The following is a 16,454-nucleotide window of genomic DNA, read 5'->3' on the forward strand; positions in this document are numbered from 1 at the left end:
CTCGGGGCCATGGTCTTGCCAGCCAGACGGTGCCTGTAAAGCTGGCACAAGTCCTAGGCCAGGCAGAGAGGGGACAGGGCCAGAGATAACACCTGCACCTGCAGCAGGCTGTCTACCACCCAGACAGTCATGAGTGTCCACAAGGCATGGCATGGAACCAGCACCTGACACATACGTGTGCAGATACGTGCACAGACGTGCACTTTCTAGGTCAGATGCCATGGGCTGCTGTTCTTTGGGAGCAACTGTCTACCTTGATCTGGCCAGGGCCTTGCCCCAGCCCAGGCGTGTGAGGCCAGGATGTATGCACGCAATGATGGGGGCTGCGGCTACCAGGGCAGTGGTGGGTCTTAGGGAAGGCGGATCGAGCACAGGCACCATTCAGCACATCAGCCATTTGGTGGCAGATCTTAGAAGCCATGAGATTCTCATGAGGCATGCAGTTTTTGAAGCAGGGTCACTGAACACAGCAGATGGTTCTCCCCAGGTGGCTCCCGCAACATGCAGAACATGCGACCTGGCGGGTGGCCCGGGGCGGCCTGGGTCTGCCTCGGTCTTCTCTGGCCTTTCTAGGACAAGATGGGCCATTAGCCCATTAGCTTTGTGGTTCACTTCAGCGTATTCCACAAAGGCCTTAAAGTGTGTGTCCACTGCTCAACACATAGCCCTCGGAGGCCCAGGGAGGGCTTGCTAGGTGAAAAGGTGAGTGAGCAGTGAACAGACAGAGGCCAGAGGCTCCTGGGGCCATTCCAGCCAGCTAGCTGGGGCTCCTATGAGGAACTTGAGCTCTGGGCCCCATGCTGGGCCCAGCAGGACACTCATCATGGCACAGAGGTTTGTGGGCCTTCGTCCTAGTGTCTGCACCATGGGGACAGGGCTGGTGTATATGGGGAAATTGGTGGTCAGCCTGGACATCCATGACTTTGAACATCCACCCACACTGAGGGAGGCCCAGGTGGTCTCAGCCCAGAGAAGGAGGTGGGGTCTGTGTGGTCCCACCAACAGGAAGGACCTTCTGGGCTGTGGGATCTGATCTCACATGTGACACAGGGCTGCCCTCCAGCCAGAAACCAGCCCCAGGACCATTCCTGGGTTAGCGTCTGCTACACGCTCTGCTCAGTGCTGAACCAGAGGGGAGGTCTTGTGCTTCCTCCCACTGGCGCATCGAGGACATAGGTGCTGCTGGCTGCTGGTCAGGAAGGCAGGCCCCGTCGGCCAAGGAGGTGTGGCCTGTGCTTTGAGAAAGGAAACTGCACCTTGTCTTGGGGTCACTGGCAAGGGCAGAAGTAAGCCTGGCTCCCAGGTGGTGCCGCACCCTGAGCTGTGTTGCTCGCCTGGGTGCCAGCACACGTGTGACATCTGTGTGGTCACCACTGTGCGAGACCAAGGCGCCAGTGCAGTGAACCCCAGTTCACCTGTCTGCTGACCCCCAGCTTAGCCCTGTCTCATACATGGTCATACCTTTGTGCCAGCCACCAGCAGAATGCTTTCACGACACTTGTCTCCTCAGGACCTCCCTCGCAGGGTCTCAGCAGACATCACCGATTACAGCTCTCCCTCGTGCTCCACATAGCAGCACCGTGGAGGGTGCAGACCTTAAGGAGTTTCCTTTACTGTTAATGCTCTAAGACTTAGGGCTTCCAGGTAAAGGTGTCAGTTTTGACACATACAGTTACTCGGACTCCACCTTGAACTAATGAACAGGGAAGGAATTTTTAAAATGAGAAAAAAAACATTTACAAGGGAATGTAAAATGTTGCAGCCACTGTGGAAAACAGCGTGGCAGTTCCACAAAAAATTAAAAATGGAATTACGATAGGATCCCTCAGTTCCACTTCTGGGTATATACCACAAAGAATTGAAAGCAGAGACATGAACAGATAGTTGTACACTCAGGTTCAGGTACACTGGCTATTGTCTATTCACAATAGCCAAGAGGTGGAAATCGCTCAAGTGTTCATCAGTGGATGAATAGATAAATAAGACGTGGTCCATACATAAAATGGAATATTATTCAGCCTTAAAAAAAGGGAAGGGAGTTCTGACACGTGTACAACATGGATGAAACTTGAGAACAATGTGCTCAGTGAAATGAGCCAATTCAAAAAGATACTGTATGAGTCAACTCAAGAGGGCCCTAAAATATTTAGATTCATAAAAACAGAAAGAATGGCAGATGCCAGAGGCTGGGGGAGGGACAGGTAGAGACTTGTTTCATGCCTACAGAGTTTCCATTTGGACGGATGAAAAAGTTCTGGAGATGGTTGGTGATGGTTGCGCAACAGTAATAATGTGCTTAGTGCCACTGAACTGTACAATTAAAAATGGCTATAATGGTAAATTTTATCTTGTGTATATTTCACTGCATTAAAACTAATAAAGCCCACAAGGACAAAGAGCATGAACACTATGTTTTGGAAGCTGAAAAGTACATGAACAAGTGGCAGGAAGCTGACGTGGCAGACCAAGAAATGTGGATCCCAAGCAGACAGTGACAAGGCTTAGAAGCTGAAGTAGGTAGCAAACCCTTAAAAGCTCCACAGTGGGTGGAGCCAGCTTCCTCTAGCAATGGTTGGAAAGGGTGTGACCTTGAAGCTGAAAACGGAAGGACTAGTTGAAAGTCTGTTTAAGAAACGGAGCAGCTACCATAGGTGTGCCTGGGTGGCTCAGTTGATTACGTGTCCGACTTCCTGTTGGGTCATGAGCACACAGTTCATGAGTCCGAGCCCCACAGTGTCCAGGCCTCTGCTGTCAGGCCTTTGGATCATCTGTCCCCCTCTCTCCCTGCTTCTCCCCAGCTCATGTTGCGTGCTCTCTCTCTCTCAAAAAAAAAAAAAAAAAAAAAAATTTTTTTTAAAGAAAGAAAAGCAGCCACCATTAGAATAGGTAGGAGTATAGATTTTGGACCCAGAGCATTTGGACTCAAATCCCAGCCACATTTTCAAGATAGGCCATATTCTGAGCCATAAAACTAATCTCAAGAAATGCTAAAGAAGGTTAGTCATAGAAGTGTGTTCTCTAGTCACAACACAATTAAATTAGCAGTCACTAACACTAAGATATCTGGAAAATCCCTAAATATCTGCAAACTAAAGAACATATTACTAAATAGCCCAATGGTCAAATAAAAACCTGGATGGAGGGGGGTATTGGGGAGCACCTGGGTGGCTCGGTTGAGGGCCCAACTTCAGCCCAGGTCATAATCTCACAGTTTGGGAGTTCCAGCCCTGCGTCAGGATCTTTGCTGACAGCTCAGAGCCTGGAGCCTGCTTCAGATTCTGTGTCTTCCTCTCTCTCTGCGCCCCCGCCCCCCACTCACAGTCTGTCTGTCTCTCTCTCAAAAATAAATAAACATTAACAAAATTTAAAAACCTAAGGGGAAATTAGGACATATTTTAAACTGAAAGAAAATGAAAACAAAACATACATTAATTGTGGGATGCAGCCACAGCAGTTCTTAGAGGGAGATTATTCTAAAATAATATCTCAAATTAGCGACCTCAGTTTCTACTTTAATTTTTTTTTTAATGTTTAATTACTTTTGAGAGAGAGACAGAGAGACAGAGACAGTGCATGAGCAGCAGAGAAGCAGAGAGAGAGGCACAAAATCCAAAGCAGGTGGTTCCAGGCTCTGAGCTATCAGCACAAAGCCCCATGCAGGGCTCAAACTCACAGACGGCGAGATCATGACCTGAGCTGAGGTTGGACACTTAACTGACTGAGCCACCCAGGCACCCCTCAATTTCTGCTTTAAGAAACTTAAAAAATAAATGCTACCAAGAGCAAGCAGAAGAAAGAAAATAATGAAGATCAGAGTAGAAATCAGTAAAAGTTGAAAACAGAAAATGCAGAAAGTCAATGAAACAAAAAGCTAATTCTTTGAGAAGATTAATGAAATTGATAAATCTCTAGCTAGACTAATCACAATGAAAAGAAGATATAAATTATCAATCTCAAGAATGAGAGATGATATCACGACAGATTTAACATGTAAAAGGAAAAGGAAATGTTACAAACAACTTTATGCCGTAAATTTGACAATTAAGAGGAAATGGGCAGGGGCGCCTGGGTGGCTCAGTTGTTTGAGCATTGGACTTTGGCTCAGGTCGTGATCTCACATTTCATGGGTTCAAGTCCCACGTCAGGTTCTGTGCTGACAGCTCGGAGCCTAGAGCCTGCTTCAGATTCTGTGTCTCCCTCTCTCTGCCCCTCCCCTGCTCTCTCTGTTTCTCTCTCTGTCTCTCTCAAAACTAAATAAACATTAAAAATTTTAAAAAAGAGGAAATGGACAGATGCCTTGAAAGACACAAACTACCAAAGATCACTCAATAAGCAATAGACAACCAAAAAGAAAAAAAAAAAAAATCCTGTATCTATTAAGGAAATTGAATTGTTACTTAAAACCTTCCCACAAAGAAAATTAAAGGCCCAAATGGCTTCCCTGGTAAATTCTAGCAAACATTCCATTGTTTGTGTAACAATTCTTTACAAACCTATTGAGAAAACTGAAGTGGAGGGACTATCTCTCAGTTCATTCCATACCAAATTTATAAAAGGACATTACAAAAAAAGAAAAGCACAGACAGTTCTCCTAAACACGGAAATTGTTAATGATATTAGCAAATTGACTCCAACAATATATAAAAAAGATAATGCATCTTGAATAAGCAGGGTTTATCTGAAGAATGAAAGGTTGGTTTAACATTAAAATTCCATGTAATTTGCCATAGCAACAGTGAAAAAGAAAGACCATGTGATCATCCCAATAAGTGCAGAAAAAACATTTGGCAAAATCCAACATTTCCATTCCTGATATAAACTCTAAACAAACTAGGAACAGAAGGGAACCTCTTCAACCAGATAAAAGGCAAATATTTTTTAAAACCCTTCAGTACCCAAAAGAATGGAAAGTAAGAAGTCAAACAGATACTTGTACAGCAATATTCATAGCAACATTATTCACAGTAGCCAAAAAGTGGAAACAACCCAGGTGTCCAGCAGGTGAATGGATAAGCAAAATGTGGTCTGTTGATACAATGGAATATTTTTCAGCCATAAAAAGGAATGAAGCTCTGTTACATGCTACAACACAGAAGAACCTTGAAAAGTTATTCTAAGTGAAAGAAGCCAGATACAAAAGGGCAAATACTGTATAATCCAACCTTTATGAAATATCTAAAATAAGCGAATTCATAGAGACAGAAAGTAGATTAGAGGTTACGAGGAGCTGGGGAAGGGTAAATGAAGAGTTTTTGCTTAATAGGTATAAGGTTTCTGTTTGTGGTGATGTAAGGATTTTAGGAATAAATGTGATGGCTGCGTGAAATTGCGAATGGATCTAATACCACTAAATTGTACACTTAAAATGGCTCTATGGCTACATTTTCATGGTTATATTTTACCACAATTAAGAAACACCTCTAGCCAGCACCATACATAATGATAAAAGACTGAATGCTTTCCCCGCAAGATCAAGAACAAGGCAAGAACCCCCAACCCCACTGCATCTACTATACATCATGCTGGAGGCCTAGACAGTGCAAAGTCATGGAAAAGAAAAGGCATCCAAATTGGAAAGGAAGTGTGCAATTTTCTTTAATCACATGCAACACAATCTTCTATTAGATCCATAAAAATACTACAATAAGTGCGTTTAGCAAGGTTGTAGGAAATAAGACCAATATAAAAGTTAATCATGATTCTACATAATAGCAACACACTACTGGAAATAAACATTTTTAAAATACCATCTGGGGGCACATGGCTGGCTCAGTGTTATATGCGACTCTTGATCTTGGGGTCATGGGTTTGAACCCCACATTGGGTATAGAGATCACTTGATCTTGGGGCGCGTGGGTGGCTCAGTCGGTTAGGCGTCAGACTTCTGCTCATGTCTTGATCTTGCGGTTTGTGGGTTTGGGCCCTGCACTGGGCTCTGTGCTGACTGCTCAGAGCCTGGAGCCTGCTTTGGATTCTGTGTGTGTCTCTCTCTGTCTGCCCCTCCCCAGCTCACACTCTCTGTCTCTCAAAAAATAAATAAACATTAAAAATTTTTTAATAAAAGAAATAATAAAATCTTAAAAAAAGAAAAAAAAAACCCAAAGTAGCATTTAAAAAATATGATAAAGTTAGGGATGAATCTGACAAAAGATTTCTAAAACTTCTACAATGAAAACTCCCAAACATTGCTGAAAGTCAGGAAGGCCTAAGTTAATGGAGAGAAATACCATGTTATGAATCAGAAGATTCAATAGTGTCAAGATGTTACTTCCACCCAAATTGATATATAGATTCAATCCTAATTTAGAAATTAACAGGCTGGTTCTAAAATCCATAGAAAATACAGAGGACCTGGAATAGCCAAAATAACCTTTGAAACAAAAGAGCAAATTTGGAGGACTAACCCTACCCTACTTCAAGTCTTGCTACAAAGCTATAGTAGCCAGGAGAATAAGCTGTCGCTGTAAAGGTAGATAGTAGATCTGTGGGACAGAATAGAGTCCACAACTAGACTCAGACATATATGATCAACCAGTTTTACACAGAGATACAAAGGCACTTCGGTGAAGAAAAGGATAGTGCTTTCCTCAAATGGTGCTGGGACAGGTGGATGTCCAAATGCATAAAAAGATGAGCTTCAACCCATACTTTATGTTGTATGCAAAAGCTACCTCAGATCATAAACCAGAATATAAAACCTAAAAAACTGTAGCCGTGTCTGGATGGCTCAGTTGGTTAAGTGTCCGACTCTTGGTTTCGGTTCAGGTCATGATCTCATTGTTCGTGAGTTCGTGAGTTCAAGGGCTGACAGTGCAGAGCCTGCTTGGGATTCTCTCTCACCCGCCTCTCCTCCCACCCCCTGCTCATGCTGTGTCTGTCTCTCTCAAATAAACTTTAAAAAACAAAACAAACAAACAAAAAAGGAAAGTCCTAAACCTAAATTTAAAAAGCAAACAAATAAAAAACCCTAAAACTATAAAACTAGTACAAAACACAGGAGAAAGTTTTTCTTGACTTAGGGAAAGGTTTTTATGTGTGATACTTAAAGCACCATCTACAAGAAAAAAACATTGATATATTGGAGTTTAACAAAATTAAATCTCCTCTTCAAAAGACACTGTTCAGAGAGTAAAAAGATACAACAGTTACAAATGAGTTAGAGGAGTCTAGAGGGTCCTGTGGTGGCGGATCACAGTTGGAAGTATTGGTGTGGGATATTGGAGGGATGTGCATATACAGGGGCTAGTGTACAAATGTATCTTTACTAGCTCTGTCAGCACCCCAAAAGCAATGAGCGCACCTCACACCCAGATCTTGGTTCCTAATACCATTTTCCACTGCAAGGAACCAGGGCTCCTTGGAAAAACAGCTGAATCTAGGGCCGGTGCAGGGAGTGTACACGATGCAGTGCCCAAGTCAGAAAGTGCTGGTGGGGCCACGGGGAGTTGGCAGGGTGTGTCAGGACACAGGAGCCAACGGAAAGGGCTCCCAGTGGCCAAAGCTGGAGCAGTTGAGGGAAAATGTAGTCGTATTGGATTATAACTCAGAGTGTGAAATGATACGCCCACAAGTCCTTAGTGATAAAAATAAATGATAGGTAAGATAGCAATCTCCTGTGCAGAAGAATAACACATAATTTGTGTAAATGGTCCACTGTCAGAGAAGAGCGAAACTCCCAACCTTAGTGTGGGCTGTGCATAGAGACTCCCTTCCAGAGAGCTCAGGATGGAGGGGGTGCGAAGGGCTCCCTATCAACAGTGGTAAGGTTTTTTTTGCACAGAGTGGGAGGCATGCCCAGATCAACCCCAGAAGCCTGTTGTGCTGCTCAGCACCTTCTCCAGCACCAGCTCAGGAGCCTGGGACCCCTGAGTGCAGCCATTTAGGAGCCAGATGGCTGGGCTGGGGGCTCCTCCAGCCAGCCAGAGGGTCAGGCACTGGCTGCCTCTCTTCTCTTGACCAGGGTCACCTCCCCTGCATCTTCCTGCCCACCTCTAGCATGAACAGAGCCAGCTTTCTGGTTGACAGTGCTCAGCAGGGCCCCAGTACCTACCCGGGTCACATGGTCCAGACACGTTCCCATACACAACCACACACACCACATCACTGCTGGGCTGGGTGCTCCTCAGCCCCAGCTGGGCATTGGCCATGGCCCTGTTTCCCTTTGAGGAACCCAGCAGGGGTGCAATACCTTCCCAGCTGATGGGGGTCAGCCGCAAGCAGGCCCAGGGGCCTCCTCGCCAGCCACATCTCGACCCGCGTGGGCATGCATTCCTGGCTTTGTGTTCTGTGGTCCTCATGGCTCTGTTTGCTCCCCAGTGACGCAGCATATGAAAGCGCTCCTGGAAAGGAACACTAAGAAGAAGTCCAAGTTGAGAAAGAAACCCAAGCCTTATGTTGAGGAGCCGGATGGTAGGGCCTCTCCCCACAGCCCCTGTGCGCTGTGTCTGCACAGTTCTGCTCTCCGGCCTAGGCCGCCTGGCCTCCTTTCTCTAACCGCTTCTGGGCTGGAAGGGGTGTTGGTGGGGTGGCACTAACCATCAGGCCTGCGGCCTCCTGAGCCAGCCGGAGGCCCCAGGTCACTGAAGAGGGTCCTGGGAGAGGCCACACCTGCCCTGCGCCTTTCTCCGAGGTGCTGCAGAACAATTTCCAACTTCACGCTGGGCTCTCAGTGGGGAGGGGCGTGAGGACGAACTGGGCAAGGCCTGCGAAAGCCCCCCTAGGTGAGTGTTTGCTGAGGAAGTGCCCTGAGGGCCAGTGCCTGCCCAGTCCTGACCTCCAACCCAGGCCACCCTAGCCTTGCTTCCCTGGTGGGAGCCCATGGGTTTTCCGACCAACCCCACCAGCCTTGCCCTTCTCCTGGGCCTGGCTCAAGATTCACACCCCCATCCTGCTGCTGTCCAAGCTCCACGGAAGCCCTGTTAACCCAAAACTGTACCCTCCTTGCTGGGAGAGCTGGTGGTCTCACTGTTGTCCTGTCAGCTTCCCTTCCTGGCACCGGGGCTCTGGGACCAGCCCCTGCCCCACCCCTGGCACTTCCCTCAGCCTTGGTACACACAACTCATTCCCCAGACTTGCCCCATTTCTGTTTCTCTAATACCAGTCAGCCTCAACACCCCTTCCTCTGGGAAGCTCTCTGGATGCATGCTGCCCTTGGACACAAAGGGGAAGCTGCAGTCCACAATTTTCAACTGCCCTTGGGCCACACCCATCTGGAACGGAGTGGAGGGGCTCTGAGCTCCTACCGGAGCCTGTTCACGAGTCGTGTTGCCACAGGCAGGTGGGCCTGGGGGCACAGCGAATGGGCTCCTGTGGGCCTGGGCTTGGGCTAAGCAGGACACTACAGCCCAAGATGGTGTTGGGTAGTGAGGAGGGAGCTAGAAGCCCTGGGACCCAGCAGTGTCCATGCCAAGAGGTGGCAGTGGCAGGTTCTGGCCAGATCCGGCGGCTTCTGAGGCTTGAAGCCAGGGCTCAGGGGCACTAAGGCCCCAGGGCAGGCCTGGATCCCTGGCATAGCAGCATAGACTCAGCTGCTTCTGTCAGTCCCCTTGGGGCCACCATCTCCCCACATAAAGACTGGGCATGGCGTGTCCTGGCAAGGCTGGGACAGGTCAGTGGGCCCAAAGCAGAGCACCCCACACCACCGTGAGAGTCTCCCTGGGTTGGCCGTAGGCCCTGCACATCCTCCCAGGCACTCAGCAGACAGCCCTCAGTCCCGGCCTGGGGAGCTCTGTCCACGGCAGTACAGGGTGCAGAGGGGCTCTTGGGACTCTGGGCATACATGGCCACAGCCCTGGTCCTCCCTGTGATACCCGCAGCTGCAGCTGCTGAGCTGTGCACCAGACCCCAAGGTCAGCCCTTTATGGGCACCTGTGAGGTAGGTGTCCTTGTCTCATCCTACAGAGGAAGAAGCTAAGGCCCAGAAAGGCTGCCTTCTGACCAGGGTTACCAACTGAGAGGTGGCAGCCTCAGGATCTTCAGACCACAGTCTGTTGGAGAGGCCCTGAGACAGGAGGCATTCGCTAGGCCCTACCCAGTCTGCTGCCTGCTACAAAGTGCTCTCTGGGCTCCTGGTGGCCAGTGTAAAGCCCAAGGCCCCCTTTGCCTTCCAGGTTCCTGACAGCCTGCCCAGAGAGGCCAGGTCGGCCTGTGGCAGAAGGTTCTAGGTGCTGTGTCCTGAGCTGGCCTGTCAGAGGCAGCAGCTAGGATTCTCTGCCAGGGATCTGTGGATCCCCCCGGGACCATAGGGAAACAGATTCTCCAGGGAGAATAAGAAATGTTTGTTTTCACTTTACTCTAAAAAAGAATCCCCTTACCACTTACAATAATAAAACTATCTTGGGATAACTCAAAAAGATTTCCATTAAGCCATGTTTATGTTTTTCACACTGAGGTCCAAAGACCCCCATGTGCTTGAACGTCCACAAGAAACTGCTTCCCTTAAAAGAAGATGGGGGTATTTGGATTTGAGACTTGGGTGTAGAGGCCTCCCTCTGGCCGGCAGGCACTGGGGCAGGTGGACCCAGCAGGGGCAGGGCCTTCCAGAGAAGGGGCCAGTCCTGAGCCTGGAGGCACACGTTACAGCTTTTCTGTCTGTTGGTCCTTGGCACCTATGCCTGGATGGCTCCTCTGGGCTCCGTGTCATTGCGTGTTCGTGGTCTTGTCGCTGCTTCTGTTTTCCCTCCCTTCCCCACCACCCCCCTCCCCTTCACCAGGAAAGATGCTGCACACATTTCAAACCCACCCTGTGTGGGATCTCCTCCCCCACTACCTCTCCCTCCTCCCCACCTTGTGCTTCTCTCCTTCCCCTCATTTCTGTATCTGGAGAACCTCATGGCCAAGTTCCCTGAGGTTCTTGCCCTCAAACCGCCACCAGAGCCATCACCCCCATGACAACTAGCCAGAACTTCTGCCAGGGGCAGAGTTTAGAAAAGCCCTCTCCCAGCCGCCTTCAGCCCTCGGGCAGAATTTAAAGGTGTCCTTCTGTGGCGTGGCCCTCCCACTGACACCCAAGCTTGGGACATGGGGCATTCTCTCCACATTCATCCCCTTTTCCACTGCAGCCATCTCCTTGGCTTCCCTTTCCATGACTCCTGTCCACACAGCCCTCAACAGACAGGGATGGGGCGCGGCAGGCTGAGGCCCCTCTACCACAGCTACACAGCATCCCTGGCTGGACGCAGGGCTGCAGGACCTTTGGCCCAAAGCCCCGTCCCCAGTGCTGGACCAAGGCAGAGGGCACTAAGCTCCTTTAGCCCTGCTGCCTGTGGAAATGACCCTTGTCAGGGGCTCCTCGGGGCTAACTTGCAAGGGGAGCATGGGTTTGGAGACCCCGGGGCCCAGGTCCTGCCCTATCCTGCCTGTGACTCAGTGGGGATAAGTCTCATTCCCAGCCTGCCCTTCCTGGCCGTGAGGAAGTGTGGGTGGGCTGGCAGAGGAGTCGCCTCCCAAGCCTGGCTCCTTGAGGCGAGGGAGTCCCTCTGGCCTCTCGATGTGGGTTTCTGCTTTCAAGGACCTAGCCCAGAAAAGTGAGGACCCACTGGCCCGGGCCCCCAGGGCTCTTGCAGAAGCTGCCTCTCCTCACCCCTGCTGCTGCTTCTCTTAGCCTCTGTGCCCCGCGCACCCACACCCAGCCGACCAGAACCTGCTCTCTTCCAGGGGTGGCGATCAGCACATACGCCAAGTACTGCTACCACAAGCTGCAAAAGGCGGCCCTGACGGGGGCCAAAAAGGTACGAGCTCCCCTAGGACAGCCAGGCAGGGGTGGCAGGCTATGCCGGTGACCCCCAGGCAGGGTCCAGAAGGAAGCCTTGGCAAGCCACCCCTCACACCCTACTGAGTGTCCCGCTCCCCTTGAGCCCAGCCTGCACATTCGGCTTCGGGGTGGGGCGTGTGACAGTTCACAGCACAGAAAGTGCTCCAGGGAGCCTACCTAGGCAGGCAGCTGGGAAAGGCCTCGGGCAGGGTCTGCACCGCAAGTTGAGGAGCCACTGCAGGCAAAGGGATGTGTAGCTAGGCCAGGGCATCAGGGCGCCGGCCCAAGTGAGGGTGGGACGCATTGCCGCAGCAGCACCAGCTGCCCCAGGCCTGTTGCCGTCATACTGGTGCGGGTGAGGGGCAGAGAAAGGCACAGCACGTGGGCAGGCTAAGAGACCACCCTTCCCAGAAGGGACCCTCCCACCCTGGCAGACTGCCTCTGGACCCAGGGGAGGCCCAGCCTTGGAATGCAGGGCGGGCTCAGAAGACGACCATGTGCCCCTTCACTCACACTGGGCCACCCACCTGGCCATGATGGTCCAAGAGCCCAGACCCCCCACTGGTAGCTGTGCGGGTGGTCCCAGTAGTGTGCTCCCCTAGCCACTTCCCTGGCCCCCATTCTGCTGCTGGGGCCTCTTACTGCCTGGCAGAGCTGGACAGCCACACCCCTCCCACAACCTCTCATCTTGCCTGCCCTGAGCCCACATTTCGCGGCACCCGTAGAGGGGCCTCAGTCACACCAAACATCTGGACCTTGTTCCCTGATCTTAGGATTTGTGGCCATCTTCTCCCTTCTGTCCACTCCCTCCTCCCTTTCAGCCTACCACCCCACCCCTACCCAGGAAGCCCTCAGGCCCTCCTATGCCAGACCTTTCCCCAACTATTGAAGGCAGCTGTCCTGGAGCCTGGCTGTCCCTTCCCCTTCTCCCTTCGAATGCACTTCTGTAGTCCTGCCTCTAGAAGCTGCTGCCTGTACCCACCTCAGGCTTTCCCCCCTCACCTCTACCCCAGGGTGGTCTCACATGGTCCAGGTCAGCCAGCCTGGGCTTCCCACTGCCACAGGCAGCTCTCATTCCAGGAGTCCTTCCCCTCTTCCTCCTGTGTGACCAACAAGGGCCACCTAAAAATTTGGGACAGTGTAGGTGGCCCAGCATGTTGCCCCTCCCCCAGTGACTTGGGGACCAGGGAATTGCGGGTACCGCCAGCTCTGACTGGGCAGATGTCTGGAGTTACCGGGGATGAGAGGACAGGGGAGAAGGGAGGGTGGCCGAGCCAGAGGCAGCCCTGGGAGGGGTACAGGGCACAGGGAAGGCTGGGAGCAGGGCAGTGGGGCCACACCAAGATGGAGAGCTGGGCTATCTTGGCAGGGGCTGAAGAAGCCCAACGTGGAGGAGATCCGGCACGCCAAGAACGCTGTGTTCAGCCCATCCATGTTTGGCAGCGCGCTGCAGGAGGTCATGAGCCTGCAGAAGGAGCGCTACCCTGACCGGCAGCTGCCCTGGGTACAGACACGTCTGTCTGAGGAGGTGCTAGCGCTCAACGGTGACCAGACGGAAGGCATCTTCAGGTGCCCCGCAACCTGGGCCCTGGGTGTGGGAGCCTCGGGTGGCTGCACTGTGTGTCAGGCAGGCAGGAGCCGTCAGACACCAGGACCACTGGGCCTACCTCTGTGCTTCAGCCCTGGGTTTTGGGGTCCAGACCCATGCCCCTGCCTGGGAGTAGCCAGAGAGGCCCTCCACAGGAGGCCGTCATCTGAAGGTGGGGAGGGACACCCTGGGGCAAATGGGCCACTAGGTAGCCTGAAGAGGCAGGGCAGGGCCCTGTCCTTAGGAAGCAAGTCAGAGAGTCGTCCCCTTGAATGGCAGCACGCCTGACTTTAGGCAGGGGGGTCAGCCAGAGACCGTTCCCGAGCAGAAATTGCCACCAGGGTCCCAGAAGGCACTTGGACAGCAACCACAGGCAGAGCCAAAGACATGAGCCTAGAAAGACACAGCAACAGCAAGCAGACCGCTCGCTCGCCTGTGAATAGGGATGATAGCTCCTGCCCTGCAGGGGGAATGGTACAAGGCCCTCCACCCACGCCCCAAGAGAACAGCTGGGGAAACAGGCTTGTGGGTTTGGTCCTCAGTGGCCTCGGTGATAATGGCATCCGCACGGGGGTGGCTAGCAGAGTGGGGAGGGACAGCAGTCAGCATGCATGGGGTAGGAGCCCCAAGCCACCTCTCTCCCTGGTGGAAAAGAGGCCAGTCTAATGGGGAGGCGCCTGATCAAGGGCAAGACAGATTCCAACTCGGTGAGACTCACCCGTGTATTCCACAGAGTTCCTGGGGACATTGATGAAGTGAACGCCCTGAAGCTACAGGTAGACCAGTGGAAGGTGCCTACAGGCCTGGAGGACCCCCACGTCCCTGGTGAGCCCATTCCCCTAGGAGCTGGAGCAGGTCTGGGCCGTTGGAACAGTGTGGCTCCCGGTCCATTTCCAGCACAGACACCCCCTGCCCATCAGAGTCTCCCCTGGGGCCTCCTTCCTGCAGCCCTCCTTCATTCCCTGCACAATCCCCCAGGCCTCCAGGGCCGGCCTGGGCAGCCTACCTGGGCTAGGTGGACTCTTTCCAGTCTGGTCACGCCACTTGCCTCCCCTCCCCGACACATCCCCTGCCTCGCCCTCGCTCCCACTACAGGGGTGCCTGTCGAGCAGGCTGGGCTGAGCCCTCCCCCTCCCCCCTGCTCTGTGTCTGTAGCGTCGCTGCTGAAGCTGTGGTATCGGGAGCTGGAAGAGCCCCTGATCCCGCACGAGTTCTACGAGCAGTGCATCGCACATTACGAGAGCCCTGAGGCCGCCGTGGCCGTGGTGCACTCGCTGCCCCGCATCAACCGCCTGGTGCTGTGCTACCTCATCCGCTTCCTTCAGGTATGCGGTGGGGCACTCCCCCCCCCCATCCCTCCCCCAGCACTCAACACGCCAGCCTGGGCCCACCCTCCTCTCCCTTCCGCAGGTGTTCGTGCAGCCAGCCAACGTGGCCATCACCAAGATGGATGTCAGCAACCTGGCCATGGTCATGGCGCCCAACTGCCTGCGCTGCCGGTCGGACGACCCGCGCGTCATCTTCGAGAACACTCGCAAGGAGATGTCATTCCTACGCGTGCTCATCCAGCACCTGGACACCAGCTTCATGGAGGGCGTGCTATAGCACGTGGGTCCCAAGGACCGAGGGTGGGGACAGAGCCGACGCTCGGGTGTGCGCCCGGGCAGGGGAGCACGCCGGGAGGGGGGAGGGAACGCCCCAGCCGCGGAGGCAGCATGCCAGGCCCCGCCCATGCCCGCCCCAGCCCTGGAAGCCCCCAGCTCTCCCACCCAGGCCCCGGGCCTGAGGTCGCAGCCAGGGCAGAGGGGTTGGGAAGGGCGTCTCTGTCCGCACACCCCCCTCCCACCCCGCTGCCTCGTGGCCAGATCTGTGGGCACCGCCCCGCCCACCACCGGCCGGTCAGCCCCGAGAAAGTGCCTTCTGTTTCCTGGAGCCAAGTGACACTGCCCCTCCCGGCCGGCCCGAGAGCACATGCCACCCTCCCCTGGAGCTGGGGCTCCTGCGCTCAGCCTGGCCCTGGCCTGGACCCTGCCCGGCTGCCCCTCTTTCCTCTGCCCCTCCCCGGTTCCCCTCTGTTTCCTTCCTGGCCTGCAGCCTCCTCCTGCCCCCTGCCACCTGTGGCCTCCAACGTGGAGACCGTGGGAATTTGGGGGCCCCAGGGCACTGGGCTGTCCCATCACCAGAGCAGGGCCTGGCAGGCTCTCTCTAGGTAGGGAGGGGCCCCCAAACCAAAGTCCTCTGGGGTCGGGGGCAGGGTTGAGCAGGCATTCTTGGGGCAGGGTGGGGGTGGGGGGCAAGAGTATTTTTTTCTTCGTGTAACTATAAATTCAGAATCTATCCAGCACACCAACCCGCCTGTGTATAGAGATATAGAGGGAAAGATATAAGAACTAAATTTGCTAATGACATAGTTTTAACCCAAATGCTATTTATCTCTGAGCCGTCCTAGCCTGTCCTCTGCAGAGCAAGTTGATCTCACTCCTTCATTTTCTTCGCCACTTTCTTGGCTCCTGACCAAAAACCAAACCCTGCCCCATCCCCATCTGGGACCTGCAGTAGAAGAGAGGGAAGGAACCCCAAGCTGGGGAACCAGGGAGCGCCCAGGAGTGCCCTTCCTCAAGGCCAGAGCTGGGGGTAGGAAGTACCTAGACTCTCAGTTTGTACATTTTCCATTTTGGAATTTTGAGTTCCAATTGTAAAACTTAATTTCTCCCCAGTTTATATATATATACATATATATATATATTTTTTAGAGTTGAGTTTTTATTTATTAAAAACAAAAAAGCCCAGCCCTGCCGTGGCCCGGGTGTTCCCTGAGGTAGCGTCCTCAGTCGGGTGGTCTCCGGGCCTGGGGTGGGTGGCCCGGCCACAGACTCTGGCTCTGACGCATGGACTCAAGAGGTGACAACACTTTGTGTGAATAAAATACATATGGACACTTGAGAGCCATGGTCACTTTCTGTCGACTCCTGTTCCTCCAGTCGCAGCAGGGCTGCAGGGGGCTGGTTTGGGGGTTGGGCAGCCCACCACATAAGCCAGCCTGTGGGCTGGCACAGTCACCTGGGTGGACAGACCAGAGGAGAATGCCGGGGGGGGGGGGGGGGGGGGGGGGGG

General features: G+C 52.8%; 1 protein-coding gene across 2 annotated transcripts in view; it reads left to right on the top strand.

Moving 5' to 3' along the window:
• The window catches only part of ARHGAP39 (Rho GTPase activating protein 39), a 108,109-nt gene extending 91,826 nt beyond the window's left edge, over positions 1 to 16,283 (top strand). Inside the window, exons 7-12 of one of the 2 annotated variants that reach the window (XM_049632702.1) lie at positions 8,317 to 8,409; positions 11,656 to 11,729; positions 13,122 to 13,321; positions 14,074 to 14,165; positions 14,496 to 14,665; positions 14,751 to 16,283. In XM_049632702.1, the coding sequence (XP_049488659.1) occupies positions 8,317 to 8,409; positions 11,656 to 11,729; positions 13,122 to 13,321; positions 14,074 to 14,165; positions 14,496 to 14,665; positions 14,751 to 14,945 (824 nt within the window). In that variant the 3' untranslated portion in view covers positions 14,946 to 16,283. The remainder of the gene's footprint in view (positions 1 to 8,316; positions 8,410 to 11,655; positions 11,730 to 13,121; positions 13,322 to 14,073; positions 14,166 to 14,495; positions 14,666 to 14,750) is intronic. The other variant, XM_049632703.1, reaches the window with a different exon arrangement.
• The last annotated feature ends 171 nt before the right edge of the window (positions 16,284 to 16,454 follow it).

The sequence above is a fragment of the Panthera uncia genome, chromosome F2 (genome assembly GCF_023721935.1).
Source record: "Panthera uncia isolate 11264 chromosome F2, Puncia_PCG_1.0, whole genome shotgun sequence".
NCBI lineage: Eukaryota > Metazoa > Chordata > Mammalia > Carnivora > Felidae > Panthera > Panthera uncia.